The sequence below is a fragment of the Osmerus mordax genome, chromosome 9, assembly GCF_038355195.1.
Source record: "Osmerus mordax isolate fOsmMor3 chromosome 9, fOsmMor3.pri, whole genome shotgun sequence".
In the NCBI taxonomy this organism is placed as follows: Eukaryota; Metazoa; Chordata; class Actinopteri; order Osmeriformes; family Osmeridae; genus Osmerus; species Osmerus mordax.
The window spans coordinates 1,839,087-1,854,788 of NC_090058.1; the positions used below are offsets into that span (position 1 = coordinate 1,839,087).

General features: G+C 45.4%; 2 protein-coding genes across 2 annotated transcripts; both read right to left on the minus strand.

Moving 5' to 3' along the window:
- Window positions 1-1,182: 1,182 nt before the first annotated feature.
- On the minus strand, window positions 1,183-9,886 carry LOC136949386 (serine/threonine-protein kinase Nek9). Its single transcript, XM_067243658.1, has 23 exons — window positions 9,330-9,886; window positions 8,841-9,018; window positions 8,680-8,735; window positions 8,421-8,491; window positions 8,194-8,299; window positions 7,955-8,086; window positions 7,645-7,755; window positions 7,471-7,535; window positions 7,328-7,378; window positions 6,992-7,184; window positions 6,504-6,648; window positions 6,153-6,353; window positions 5,911-5,957; window positions 5,136-5,297; window positions 4,932-5,043; window positions 4,678-4,839; window positions 4,329-4,496; window positions 4,182-4,241; window positions 3,814-3,998; window positions 3,376-3,537; window positions 3,183-3,284; window positions 3,002-3,055; window positions 1,183-2,910 (listed from the first exon to the last, which is right to left on the minus strand). The coding sequence occupies exons 1-23, from the start codon at window positions 9,516-9,518 to the stop codon at window positions 2,752-2,754; spliced, it is 2,871 nt and encodes a 956-aa protein (XP_067099759.1). The 5' UTR covers window positions 9,519-9,886; the 3' UTR covers window positions 1,183-2,751.
- A 678-nt stretch (window positions 9,887-10,564) lies between these two features.
- Window positions 10,565-15,374, minus strand: ttc8 (tetratricopeptide repeat domain 8). Its single transcript, XM_067243404.1, is given in 14 exon segments — window positions 10,565-10,791; window positions 10,904-10,987; window positions 11,095-11,217; window positions 11,352-11,526; window positions 11,964-12,103; window positions 12,303-12,413; window positions 13,012-13,099; window positions 13,250-13,356; window positions 13,359-13,466; window positions 13,568-13,657; window positions 13,856-14,015; window positions 14,125-14,188; window positions 14,522-14,642; window positions 15,261-15,374. Coding segments are annotated over 14 exon segments (1,602 nt in total). The 3' UTR covers window positions 10,565-10,674.
- Window positions 15,375-15,702: the final 328 nt, after the last annotated feature.

Genomic DNA, 15,702 nt, shown 5'->3' on the forward strand with positions numbered 1-15,702 from the left:
CTGTTTTGTATTGTATGTCCCTTGTGGTGGTGAATCTTAGATTCCAGGGAGGTTGTGTTTAGGTCTCCTGTGCCCGTGCACTCTGGGCACATTTATTTTACCTAGTCATTCCCCTTTAACAATCCCCCGGCGCCCCCCCACCCTAACCCCCCACCGCACCCCACCCTAACCCCCGGTGCCCCCCCACCCTAACCCCCCACCGCACCCCACCCTAACCCCCGGTGCCCCCCCACCCTAACCCCCCACCGCACCCCACCCTAACCCCCGGCGCCCCCCCACCCTAACCCCCGGCACCCCCCCACCCTAACCCCCCACCGCACCCCACCCTAACCCCCGGTGCCCCCCCACCCTAACCCCCCACCGTACCCCACCCTAACCCCCGGTGCCCCCCCAAACCCTGGAGGAGTTCATGAAAACCAACACGAGAAGCAAGATTCCAGAGGTGCCTATTTATACCCACCAATATTGTTCTTGTGTTGGTGAGACATGGTGAATCTAATTAATATCTTCCTGTTTGTAATGTTTTGTGGTTGACATGACTTGTACTTTACATCTCAGCTGAAGAAGAACAACTGGAAGGGTGAAGCATGCACAGTGGGGGGCATAACATGCAACACGCGCATGGTGGCTCGACACAGCCGGCACCATCGGATTGGACCAGAACTTTAAGACAAAAAAGCCGAGAGAATATGGATACATCTATTAAAAACCATTGACCCATTGGGTTTGAATGAAAAATATTAAAATCCAGTACATGTTTTTATCGGCATGCATTTAGTCATTTAGCAGATACATACAGTTAGTGGGTTTTGGAAGGTACAGTTCGATTCCTCCCCTGTGCCACACACCGCCCCCCAATACAAACATTGCTTCATTCAAGCTCAGCAGTTTTGTTACAGATTTCTTTTGTGTGCTTTGTACATTTTCATACTGCCAATACACATAGGTGGATTCAAGATTTGCCCAGTGGGCTTTTAAAGTCACTCCTTGCTTAGATGAAAATAAACTGATTGTAAATTGATTTGACTGTTGATATGCAGCTATGTGACCTAAACCAATTGGAGATGCCCTATGAAGTATACTGATGGCCTATGAAGTATACTGAAAACATTGTGAAGGACTTAAAGGAAATGGCTTTTAAATCAACCATTTTCACAGAAATAATCAGACAGCAATGGTGGTTTTGCTGATTTATTCTTAACACAAAGCATGAAGTAAAGGTGCATCTTTGGATGGTAGCAAATAAGGTCACTGTAACATCTTGCACACAATATTTTTGGACACATTGTTACCTCAATACATTACAGATAGGAAGCCTCTAGAAATACAGTATGGGCTGAATATGTAGAAATGGAACAACAAACATTGTATGTATGGCGAAGGGAACAGTCTTAGGAGTCTTAATTTGTACACAAATTAGGATTTGTGTACAATCCATCTTTGGTTTTAGGTTAATACATCATTTTTTACTTGCATTGATATATAAAGTTCCATCAGTGTTAATCGGTGCAATTTGACCACACACTAACCCACAAAGTTGTGAACTTATTAGCTGTTTTGTTTTAGATGACTACACAACTCGCTATAGCGTCTCACACATCCAAAATAAAATATTGTAACGCCTTAATAACAGGAACAACAAAACTATGATGATAAAAAATATGACACAGTTTACCATAATAATATGTCTTTAGAAGGGAAACTTACATATTCTATTTTAAATTGTTATTGCATCAGTAGTTTAGTGACATCAATAGCAACGTCATACATTTACCATTAGCATTTTCTGCTCATTACTTTCTTCCATACACTCATGATACAACAAAACATCCGTGGTACATTACATTTAAAAGGGTAAGTCGACTAAGGTATATTTGGTATACTCTTTTTGTTTGGTATTTAGCCTTTGGAAAACATCAAAAGTGCAAGATAAAGAATAAAAAAGACATACTCGTTTTTAGATTCACATTGGAAACAGATGTTGACCTGATTGATCTGCCTTTTTTGCTGATAACCACAGCTGAAAAACAGTACAATATATCACACCATACACACAGGTACAATATATATTTATAATACAATATATATGACGCACCTTATAATGTGATATTAAATGTGATTGGATATATCCATGGTTATGAGGGCTACAATGTTATGTAGACCTTTGTTGACAGTTCGAGCCAACATTAAAACCAAGGCATTGACTGGTTTAACACTGTTAATAACTGGGTTCCTGATGTTACATTTAGTCATTTTTTTCAAAACATTTAGTCATTTAGCATGTTGAATCCTACCAGTATTTGAGTCCGTCTATAAAACCGATGCAGCTTTACTGACATTTATCATGCCTGCAAGTATCTTTCAACATGGAGTAAAAGCAATATTTCTATCTATTCAAACACAGCATGATCATGCAGACAGAAAACCACAAATACTATATAGTTGTTCAACCCGGATTGATATAAATTCTGCAACCTTCAATCCCCAATGGCCACGACTAATTAAGCAAAAGCTGTTTCAATGAGGACAGCAGAGGTTTTGAACTTCCGTCCCACATGTAATTCCTCTCATCTCCCCCTGACGGCCTGCTAACATGGATAATGGCCTGCAACGGACACATTTCCTATCAGAAGGAGCTGATAGATAATATAGTCCTCTTATCCTGATCTGAGTCTGGATAATTCCATCTATAGGTCGGGGCGTGCAGAGCCACAGTCCCTCCAAACACAGTAGAACAGCAGCGGGCGTCCCTCACGTACCCGCCCCAGCAGATCTGTCCTCTGGGCTCTGGCTGCCTCCCACTCCTGCCTCTGCAGGCCCAGATCGCTGGTTTTCAGACACTGCTTCTTTCAGGGTCATTTGGTTGATAGCCATCCAGAGCCTCTCATTCTCGCTGAGTTGGTCACTGAACTGCAATGAGTAGTTAAAAATTTAGTTAGAACCTCTGGCCACTAGATATTCTCCGGGAGGTGCTGACCAGGCCAGGATGACTGGAGCTTACCTGTTTCTGCAGTCTCTGGATTATCGTCTCCTGATGGCCGACAGTCTCTCTCAGCTGGACAAGGAGGAGTCAACGATTGAGGTCAACAGCGAAAAAACCCCAAACAAACAACAACAACCTTGGACAACCATGACACAAAGTTCCCCGTCTGGTTAACAACATGAATGCATGTTTCACCCACCTGCGCAATCTCACTACTGGCTCTGCAACACGAAACGGCATCTCCTTTCTTACAAGCCCCTCCCTCCTCCAGCCCGGCCTTGTCACAGCCCATGCGTGCGGTCTAGAGAGAAGACAGCGCTGTTTTACATTGTGACATTAACACAGAGGACGCAGGCAGCAGGCAGTTAACTCTGGGGCGGAGGCATCATTACCGAGAGAGCTTTCCCAGTGGCAGCAGCTGCCGCTGCAGCCTTTAACTCCTGCAGCTCCTCGTACGGCAGAGTGACACTCTCAGAGTAGGACGGAGCCAGCGGATTAGGGACAGAGCCTCTGGAATCATCCGGCATAGGTATGAATTCAGCATCCTGAAGCTCCTAGTGGGACGGATGGGACCACAGGTGTGTGATGTAACATGCTCTTATGGTTCTTCCCATTGGCACTTATTTGCTTTTCACAATGTATGCTTCATGTTTTGTCTGCCCACAATGTTTTGGGGCTATCTCGTTGTTTATGACCATTGACCTATGCAGTTTTGTAAAGCTCTCTCTTGGAAGTCGCTTTGGATAAAAGCGTCTGCTACATGAATAACTGTAACATCCCTCTGGGACCCTGGGTGTACAGACGAAGGTTTGGAGGTGTGGCGTGCGCACCTTGCGCAGCCAGAATGGGCAGGAGCTGTCTCCAGTCTGGTTCCCCAGGGGCATCTCCGAGGTCTCCATGCGGCGCTCCTCCGTGTCTGCCTCCACCGTGCCCCCCAGACCGGCGTCACGCACCCCGGTCTCTGCACCTGGCTCCATGTCCAGATCCACTGTGGAGCTGGAGACTGGGCCCAGCCCTGTGTACACACACACACAGACACACACAGACAAGCACACACACACACACACACACAAGCACACACACACACACAAGCACACACACACAGACATGCACACGCACACAGACAGTGCTTAGTTCCGTTGTCAAACCCCTTTCAAAACAATAACGTTATTTATTATACATAAGGCACCTGACTTACCACTACCGATAGAAAGTCCACTACTGTTGGAACGGATGGTCTTAGAGTTGAGGACCTTCTCTGTGAGGAGAAATATGAGGTTGGTATTTTATGAACTAAAAACGTTTTTTTGGGAGGTTTGTGTCGAGGTGTCTAGTGGGGACTGACCCATGATCAGTATGGTGTGCCAGCCACGACAGGACAGGTCTGGTACGTGGTGGAGAGAACCAAAGATGGGTCTGGGTAAGGCGGGGCACACCTCCGAACCAAAGCCCTTATCGGGGGGCATTCCCAGGCGGCCATTTCCTGCATTTCCCCAGGCAAAGATCTGATTGTCTGCAAGACCGATACAGAAATAAATTATTATCGATCCTACGGCAATATCCTTCCACAGGCAAAACAGGTCAGGCCTGTTCCTGAGGAGGCAGCGTATTATCTGTTATCCACAGGATGACAATCGACAATACAGCACCGCAATTGTAAACAAAAGACAGCAAAGAAGCAGGTATTAGCTAACCCTCAGTAGCAGCGATGGTGAAGCCATCTCCACAGGAAACCTTGCTGACCAACTTTCCCCCGAACGGTCCCACCAGCAGCTGGACCCCCTGGTGCTTCTTAAAGTCTTTAACTCCCAGCTGGCCGTACTTGTTACACCCGAAGGTGATCAGTCGCCCGCGCTCTGAAAGGTCACACTTCCGTTACACGCACTCTTCGATGCACATTAACAACTGTTTACCTTCCTGGTTGTGTGGAAGAGTCTGATGTCATTACCATCGATAGCTCCTGTGTGGCTTCTCCCAGGAGAGATGGCCTGGATCTTAAACCTGGCCAGCTGCTTGACCAGAGTGAGAGTGGTGGTGTAGGGTATCCCTTGGTAACCTTGCTATTGGAGGAAGCATGAAAGGTAATACTGAACCACTTATTTCTCTTGATGATTTTGAAGTTGCTGTCCGGTGTGTGTGTGTGGCTCCCTACCTCTCCAGGGTGGTTCTTGAGACCGGAGAAACCCTGGTTCAGACCCAGCTTGTTCAGCTCGTTGCTCCCACAGGCCAGCACCTTGCCAGACTCCGTCAGGAAGAAGGTTCCGTCGCAGCCGCAGGAGACCGTGGAGATGGTAGCACCTTTAGGGGTCTCCACCTGGGAACACCAGCCAGTCAGGTGGCTGAGCGGTGAGGGAATCGGGCTAGAAATCCGAAGGTTGCCAGTTCGATTCCCGGTCATGCAAACTGACGTTGTGTCCTTGGGCAAGGCACTTCACCCTACTTTCCTCGGGGGAATGTCCCTGTACTTACTGTAAGTCGCTCTGGATAAGAGTGTCTGCTAAATGACTAAATGTAATGTAATGTAACACAGGACAGGGGCATGAACATTACATACAATATGAGCCTTTAAATATATATTTTTCTATTTTATATATTATTCTTTCGTTGTTGTTGATAGAACCGTTGGAGAGAGACAGGAAAGCAGGGAGAGAGAGTGGAAGGATGATTGCAGGAAATGGCCTCGGTCTGATTACAACCCAGACTCCATAGTTAAGTATAAGCCTGAATGGTGCGTGCTCTGACCCAGTGAGCTACCAGGCGCCCCACTATGTGAGCCTTTAACACCATATGGTGTATACATCTAAGCTGTGGTCTGTACTCTTATCCCTTGCCCCACAGCCTCACACATGAGCAGCGTTCAGGGGGGGGGGGGGGGGGGGGGGGGGGGGGAAGGGATGTACAATCAATGCTAAAGAGTGGGATCTTACTTGCATAGGAGAGCTGAAGTCATCCTCACAGTCCAAGCCAAGACGCCCTGGATAGACATGAGAGTAGTGTTACTGGGTCACATTTTGAACAGTACAAGTTTGTCTGACATAAAGAGGACTAGAGAGGTGAGGTTGGGCTGTACATTTCAAGACCAACACCACCATCTACTGGTCACAATCGGTAAAGCATGGTGAGATGTAAAGGTACTCCCGGCCACAGTAACAGTGTTGTGATGGCGTACCATGCTCTCCACAACCCCACGAGTAGATGTCTCCGCTCTGGGTCAGCACTACCACATGGTTGTCTCCACAGGACACCTGCCGCACCGGACGCTCCTCAAAGAACTCCAGCAGAACCGGCTCCAGCACCTCCATGCCCAGCACGTTCTCCACCCCGATACAGCCGTAGTAGTCCGACCCGAACATGTACATCTGGTCCTCGTCTAAGACAACACATGAGAATATCCAAAAGAGTCAAATGTGATTTGAGCTTTGTTTGAATTTTTGTTTGAACACTTTTTTCATGCGTTAAAGACTGACAAACTGATTCTCTGGACCAGGACGGTGTGATGGCTTGACCCAGACGTGCTCACCGCTGACGCAGGCGGTGAAGTCCGCCCCACAGGCCACCTGGCGGACGGCCTTGCCCTGGAGCCTCTCAACCTTGCGGGGCTGCCGGTACGAGGCCTGGTCCCCATGACCCAACTGGCCCACCATCTTGGTTCCACCCTGGACATTCTAACGAGAGGTGGGAGGGGATAAGAAAAACGATGTATTTGTTTATCAGACGATTTTATCCAAAGTGACCTAGAGTACAAGGTTGGGATCTGAACCTACGACCTATCTGCAAGCAAATGCTCTAACCGTTAAGCTATTCCCATCCGAGATCATTCAAACCTTCTAAACCAGCCAACAGGCAGATCACACAACATAACAAGGGCCCTCAGACATGTAAGTTCAGACCCACCTTGCTTCAGTTGTGACAGTTAGAGAGCCAGTACTCACAGCCCAGGTGTAGTGACAGTTAAAGATCCAGTACTCACAGCCCAGGTGTAGTGACAGTTAAAGATCCAGTACTCACAGCCCAGGTGTACAGCTCTTTCTCCACTGTGACCACAGCAAAGTGGTTCTCTCCTGCACACACATGCTGAGCACTGCTGCCCCCTTTGAACGCATCCAGTTTCTGGGGAGTGAATTTCCCTCCACCCCAGAAATACACTTCTCTGGAGCGTGTGGTCACCACGGCGATGGGACTTTCTGTCACGTTGCTCAACCTTAGTAAAACATAAACATTTACACATGAACAGAAGCATCATCTATCCAAAGGTCGCTCAAAATGTATTTAATTTAATTAAAATATCTGTTGACAGAAAAACAAAAGTTGTGTAAGTTGTGGGTTTGAACCAGTAAAACATACTTTGGTTTCTTCATCGCTGAGTTTAGCAAGATAACTCTCTCCTCCAGCTCCCTGAAACAGCACAATTGTTGATATTATTACCTGATGCGTACAGTTGGATTATATCTGTGTCTCACTCCAGTGAACTCCTTCACCACACTCACTGTCTGCAGCAGGATATGATTGGCTGGTCAAGAATCTGGTCAGATGTTGGTCTCTTCTCCGGATCCTGGGATACAAACATACATTACAGAAATACATCACTATTAACCATTCAGGACTTTCACCACAGCCCATTCCAGTGTTTTAATGCCACAGAAAGCCCCGCCTCCACTAACCTGATCCAGGCACTCGTACACCAGCTTGATCAACGCTGAGGAATAAAGATCAGGGTTCACGTCCATGGTCCAGTTTCCCTGAACTATCTTCACACACAGGTTCAGAGGGTTCTACGAGGACACAAACACCAAAGACCCTTCAACACAGCTGTGCTACACAGTCAATATCTGAACCATGACCAGTAGCTTCCTCATCAACCGTTGCTGATTGTCATACAGGGCATGCAGAGTACCATGTGATCGTACGATAGCCAATCGAGGACAGGCAACCCCAGAGTACAGTGGGATGCACCACGAGCAGAACATTTACCGTCGCATCGAATGTTCTGGTGAGGGTTAGCACTTCAAACAGGACACAGCCCATGGCCCAGATGTCAGATTTAAAGTTGTATTTCACACCCTGGCACAGTTCAGGAGACATGTAGTACGGGGTTCCAACACACTACAGTCAAAAGAGCAAAACAATTTAGACACAAATCTTGTACTTGAATGGTTGAATGCTTGTGGTATAATGTAAGTGACCCACACTGCTTTAACACAAACACTCACAGTCTCAGCCATGGCAAACTGGGAGTCAAGCTTCTTGGCCAGTCCGTAATCACCTAACTTAATGAGGTTTGTTTTTGTCAGGAAGATATTAAGAGTCTTGATATCCCTGTAACAAAAGGTGAGGTCCATCATTGGTCCATGTTAACCACAGGTATTTCATTCAAAACGTTAAAAAAAAGAATCATTTGTGAAAATATGTATATTTCTGGTGTATGTTTAAATATTACCTGTGAAGTACCCCTACTTTGTGAATGTGAGACACTGCTGACGCAATCTGGTACAGGTACCAAACGACAACCTGGGAACAACAGACCATACAGACATTGCTCAGTCGCCCAACATCAAAAACGATATGACGATATACGAGGATGTCAATAAATCAGTAAATTGATTTATGAAAGGATGAAAATGAATGCAGTTGTACTTTGGCCCACAATCAGGACATTGTTGAATCTGTTTGGTGTGTGGTGGACAGTGACAACCTACCTCCTCACTGAACAGCTTCCCCTTCTGTTGAACTATTTTATCATACAGATTTCCCCCTGAAAGTAATTCAGGTTAATTAAGTTTGTTTACTATTGTGATGCATGCAAACTGATGAGGAAGCAATTTTATTGGTTATCCCTAAAAAGCCTCCGTTGTCTCACCATTGCAGTACTCAAGCTCAATGAGAAGCGTGTTCTTGTCCATGAAATGATTGAAGTAGGCTATTATGTTATTGTGCTGTAGGATGGACAGGATGCTGATTTCATTTGTGACATCTCTGCGCTCCTTTTCTGAGAGGTTGTTCAAATCCACTTCCTTCCAAACCACCAGAGAGTTATCCTACAGAAAACGAGCAGGAACGAAATGATTACGAGAGGTAATCCAGTCCAGTGTGCTGATATTTGCTTTAACTTCCTGTAGATATCCTTAATAAGGGCCAAGACAACTGACATTAAAATGTCCAACGACAGGAAAGCAAATAGCTTTAACAGAGACTGCTCTCACTGAAGAATTTCTCATAAGCTTAGTAGGTAAGTGAGCACAGTAGAGCATTGTCCTCAATAAATCTGAACAATATGATGAACAAAACAAACTTCAGATACTCAGGTAAAATGTATTCGTGGCAAATGAAAACATGTTTTTAGTCTCACCTCTGTTCGTCTGTAGAGAGTGGCTTCACCAAATGCACCTCTTCCAAGAATCCGGATAGGAATGTAATGTAACTTTTCCTCCTCAGCGCTGTATGTGCTAGACGTTGACCGGCTAATAGGGTTGGGGACTGACTCGCTGCACAAATCTGAATTTAACGAGGCATAATGCCTCTCGTACTCTAGTGACATTTTCTAAAATATTAGGTTAAAACTACGCTCCAAAAGTATATGCCTATCGTCTAAGAGTGAAACCTCTCTTCTAACCTACAACGAAAAGGCGAAAAAATACAGATAAACAACAACTATAGACTAAACTATTCAGATAAAAGCAATGCAAACCTATACAACCATGGCAGTTTCTAAAATATTTCTGCGGCTACAGTTCAGTCCCACGGCCTCGTCTATTTCGAAACGAATTTTGAAGTCGCCAAACGGTACAAATCACTTTCTCTAAGAACGCTACAGTCATAAGGGTATGCGCATATCTCCACGTCTCAGTTTTTACTTTCCAAACTTTAAACACATCGGGAATACTGCACTGTACAACAACGCTTTAGGGAGTCCATCTTTTCTATTTCCATGCACATACACTAAAGACCCGGAAACACTCTCAAGTTTCATGTCACCCGTAGTTGGAGCGTTATGCTTGGTACATTATTGCATGTCATTCCGTGTACAGCATTGGGACAGTAAACAGCAAGGATTGTTAAAATTTTTTTTGTCAAAAAGCCACACTGCCATGCACTTTCTTTCATTAAAGTTGACCAGAAGTAATCAGAAATGGTCCCTTTTATTAGGCTAGATTTCATGTGACGCTTGAAGGCGCAGAAACATTGCTAAACAGATAACTGTACCGAACTCTGGACAGTCGGTGGAGGGTTCTTAGAGGTACCCTACAATTTATGGACAAATGTTTAAACAATTATTTTTATTATCTACGTCAATGTACAGACTAGATAATAGCAATAGGAATGTCCACATCACAATACATTTTGCAGTACTAAGAAAATAAACTATCAAATATACAGTATGTACTTCAATGAATAAATAGTCATATACAATTCAATCCGCTTACTTTTGGTTAGTCATACTTCAAAATCCGCTACTGCTGATCGGGCAAGAAACATCTACACAAAACCACAGAGTAGTAAAACCCATTCTTGACAATAATTTCCTGTGTATGCAGTTTCTCCAATTTAATCCACGTGACGTTGGAGTTCTACGTTGTCAAGACTACCTCTCAGAACTGACTGTGATATTCCGTAGCTTGAGCCTGGTCACACGCCCAGTTGTACGAGAGCTCTCTGTCGCTCCAGCCTGACAGCCAGGCAGGTCTCCCCGCAGCTCACAGCACAGCAAAGTGCTGACGAAGGTGTTTCAGGATCTGCTGGGTGTCCACATGCTCAGGGAAGGAGTCCTCCGACCTCAGAGCAGCCGTGTAGCTGCTCTGAAGATCCCCGATCTGGACACGGACAGCTTGTGTTAACGACTGCTTGTTTTGCTGAGATACTGCTTGATTTGGGTGGTTTAATAGGTTAAAAGGGAAGTGGGAAAAGGCGTGAAAATGCAGTTACCTTCTCTGAGAGAGTGGAGAAGTTGAAGTGAGGTTCATACATGTGAGGCGCCAACGATGCAGCCGTCTGCAGGAACGCTTTCGACTGTTTAAAAAGAGCAGGGGGGAAAAAGATTTTTAATAAATGCAGTCAGGAGCCATCTCTAACTCACACATCCAATGAACCGTAACAGGATTTATTCCCCCTCTCACCTGCTCAACGCGTCCTCTACGCAACTCCAGCACAGCCAGGTTATTGTAGGCCTCAGCGTGGTCATTGTTGAACGCTAAAGCCAGTTTAAAACACTGGTATGCCAACGTCAAGTCCCCTATTCCCTGTAGAGAGAGAAACCAACAACCCTCTTTATCTACAATCAAGTTCATCTCACTACCCACTGTTTTGCTGACACTGTGAGACGAGTCGCCTGCACATGCAGCCGAGGGCGTTTCTGTCCGGAGCTGGTACGCACCACAGCCACGTGACCGATGTTGTACCAGACATCCGCCAGCTCCTCGTCGTTGGCCACCAGGGCCAGGGCTCTTTCAAAGGACGACAGCGTCATGTCGTACTGCTGGGCGTAGAAGCAGCACAGCCCCAGGTTGTTGTACAGCTGGCAGTTATAAACCCCCATCTGTAACAAGCGCCTGCAGGGACAAACGCACAACAACGTCTGGCTTTTAGGGAGGAAACGACAAGTGCCACGCTGATAAACGAGCAGTGGTGATGCTCGTGGTCATAAAGTCCTTCAGCCTTCATCTCTAACCAAATATAATTGTATTTGTGTTTGGGCAGTCAGGTGGCTGAGCGGTGAGGGAATCGGGCTAGTAATCTGAAGGTTGCCAGTTCGATTCCCAAATGTTCCCCATGTCAAATGACGTTGTGTCCTTGGGCAAGGCACTTCACCCTACATGCCTCAGGGATGTCCCTGTACTTACTGTTAGTCGCTCTGGATAAGAGCCTCTGCTAAATGACTAAATGTAAATTTGTACAGGCCTTTTAACAAGCCGTGTCACAGATTGCTTCACTTACGCCCACAGAACTTCCCCTTTACCAACCACCTCAGATCTCTGTAGTGTCTGACCTGTAAAAGCGCAGAGCGATCTCAGGCTGGTCAGTGTAGAAGTGGTTACTCCCGATGCAGGCAATAGCCTCCACGTGAGTGTTGTCCTGCTTCAGCACGTCTTTGTAGTACTCTGTGGCGGAGGTGATGTTGTTCATCTCCTATGAGAAGCACAGACAATCAGCCCAGATGACTGTCGGCAAATCGGAAAAGGAATACCATTCGGACAGACTGTTCCACGTGCAGGCTTGTCTTTTCCACGAGGCACAGGAATTTCCAACACCTTTTCTCATCTAAAAATGACATTACCCACAATAAGGAGAAAGCAAGGGTTCTACAGAGGTGAGTAAAGCAACGTGCCTCGTGAATGCGAGCAATTCCTGTAAGGAGAGTAACTTCTCCAGGGAAGTGGTCCAGCCCTTGCTTGAAGAGGTTCAGTGCGGTGATGGGTTGATCCAGCCGCTGATACACCTAAATAAAACAATCATAATCTTAAGACATGGTAGTTTTCTGTAAAAAATAACAAAACACATCAAGCATGAAAATGTACACATTCAAGCAATGGATGTGGGTCAATGATGGGCCCAAGTCATCCAACCCCAGGGGGGTCAGATGGCTGAGCGGTTCGAGCTATTAATCAGAAGGTTGTTGGTTCTATTCCTGACGTTGTGTCCTTGGGCAAGGCACTTACATTTACATTACATTTACATTTAGTCATTTAGCAGAAGCTCTTATCCAGAGCGACTTACAGTAAGTACAGGGACATTCTCCCCGAGGCAAGTAGGGTGAAGTGCCTTGCCCAAGGACACAACGTCATTTGGTTTGCATAGCCGGGAATCGAACTAGCAACCTTCTGATTACTAGCCCGATTCCCTAACCACTCAGCCATCTGACTCCCCACACCCTTCACCCTACTTGCCTTCACCCCACACTTCACCCTACTTGCCTCGGGGGGAATGTCCCTGTACTTACTGTAAGTCGCTCTGGATAAGAGCAGATCATGCTGATCTATGTCATGCTGCTAGCTGTTCATCTGTTGCTACATGTGATGTAATGTGTTCACCATTACCTTGGCCAGGTAGAGATATGTATCCACTACCTCCTGGTGGTTAAGAGCTGATCTGAACTGTTTCTCTGCCTCCCGGTGTAAACCTAGTCTGGAACAAAGCACCATAACACATGGCACATTAGGATGTTGTTTAGCCATACGTGTAACTACTGTCTCGTTGTTTTTGTGACAATGACAAAGTACTTTGAACTTTGAACTTAAAAACAACACTTCTGGAGACTCTGTGAGATACACTTACCTGTAATAGCATTTTCCCAACTGTACTTTCCACCACCAGTCCTTGAACTGAGCATGCTCGGTAGCCTGAGCTGCTAGATCTAAAGCCTGCAGAGAGACAGACTGTTTTCACCACGTCCTTGAGGATTTGTAACACAGAAACACTCCAAAGTCAAACTACATTTGTATCTTACATTTTTCACATCATTTTCATGATGAAAGATGTACTCAAACAGGGTCTGAGGAGAGAGAATGGTGAAAATTAACAAGAACAGGACACACTGTAGTCAAAATCTCACATACTGTCAAGAATCTATTCAACAAGTGAAAGCTTGTTTACCTTGGATAAATTGGGCTTCTGGGCATACTTGGCCAAGTTGAGTCTTGACAGGTTTATGAATTCCCCGTCTGGATTGGTCAACATGGAGGCCTGGGTAAATTAACCAGACATGGACACAACTCAATCAGGGTGCTGCTGACATCCACACAATCAACATGACCTCTTTACAACAGCTACGATCACGAACACAAAGCCAATGACCCAATTCCTCGTAATACATAAAAAATATACCATACAGCTAACCATCATGCTTTCACTCTCCGCAGACAGAAGAAGGTTAGAACTTACTGTTCCCAGTCGGACATATCTTCCAGATGCGCTGGTGACAGGCCGGGCGGTGCTGGCTGTGCGGGGCGTCTTGATGGCCTGCTCCATAGTTCCTGGTCTCCCAGACTGAGTACTGGGCCTTACAAACCCTGTGATTGGCCGTCCGGACTGGGTCATGGGCCTGCACAAAAGAAGGAAATGCTGTATTTGCTCAACAAACAAAACAAGGTGCCATTAGATTAGTATCTTTAGTGTCTAAAGAGGGTTGGTTCTGAGCTGTGGCGGCGTACCTGACGGCTGGAGTAGGCCCACCTCCGTGACTGGTGCCAGCAAGTCTTAACGATGTTCCTGGGCCTAAAATCAAGTTAATTTACACTCAAGAACATGTATGACCAATCCTATCAGAAACAGAAACACCATGCAAAAAATATATGTTAGTGTAAAACGTTTAGTAGTAACGGGTAGTAGTAATGGCTACTTTTTACTTAAGTATATGTCAGAGCCCACACTTCTTTACTTTAACTTGAGTGAAAAAGTGTAGTCAGCACTTCAACTTTTACCAAAGTCTTTTTAAACATGAGTATCTGTATTTCAAGGATGTGTGTGTTTTGCCATCTCTGATCAGAAAGTAAGAGACTATGTGCAGTGACATTGTGTGTTGGTGTAAAAAGGAGAGTACAGACTTACGGGCCACTTGAGCAATAGAGCTCTCATCCAGCATCATCTCTGCAATCCCCTCCTGGTCCACCTCCACCTCGTCAATGTAAACCATCTCCGTCAGGGCTCGCGTCTTCAGGCTCCACGCGGCCTTTCCAAAACCAAGAGGAAAAATCATGTTAGGATGAGAAGATATGTCACTGCACGTCAGCTCTCACTGTTACCACGAATGAAAATGGCTACACTTAAGCACAGTAGACATGACAGCAGTGTTACCTCAGAGATGAGTAATGAGGAATCAGCCTCCTTTTGTGACAGCGATGTGAAATGTTGAGAAGATAGGTGAGGAGAGGTTTGAAAGTATAGCTAGGCTAACAAATTTAAATAAAAAGCAAAATTAATGAAAGAGGTGGATGAGGTAAATGGAAAACACATACACAAGCGACGCCAAAGCGTGAAAGGTTTACAATCTAGCCTAGTATTGGTAGCCTACTGCACAGGCAGACAGCTAGCTAGGATGAGTTACCAATGAATGCTACTACTAGTGGGCTGGAATAGCCCACTTAACAAGTGTTATTCAGGGAATGTCATGGCTAAGATGTTAATAATTGATAAGAAAGGGAATCCATGGCAACCTTGCACGGGATTCGTCACTAATCGGGATTAGTAGCATCAGCATGCACAGCAACAGCGTTATCGCTACGTATAGCTACAGAGTGAGCCTATAACCAAGTTGCTAGCTAGCTAAATTAGCTACTGTTGCATCTACCTGGTCGTAGGGACTGTCCTCCAATATCTTTGTACAAATATCAGAACACTGCTGAAACTTCCGTCTCCGAAAATAGCTCCACGAGAGAAATAAAGGATCCATCGGTACTTCCATTTTTGTTTCCACAGTGTTTTATTGTGCAAGAAATTCAAAGCTAGTAGGTAGCTGTATTACCAAGAGCTTTTCAGTCGATCTGCAGGAAGCGTCCTTCTGTCACCGAGCAACGGTGGAGGGGGGAGGTCCAATCCGCTGTGAGCATTATGTCCTAAGATCTCTGCAAACCTGTCCAATTTATTTTTTGTTTATTTAACTACAATTTCTGGGCAAAAATTTTGAGGTGTGCATGCGTCCATTGCAGCTGGAAAATCCTTCTTTTTTTTATCCGTATAACCTCCAAACCTATTGTTTAAACTTATATCAAACATCCAAACATTTGGAGAAA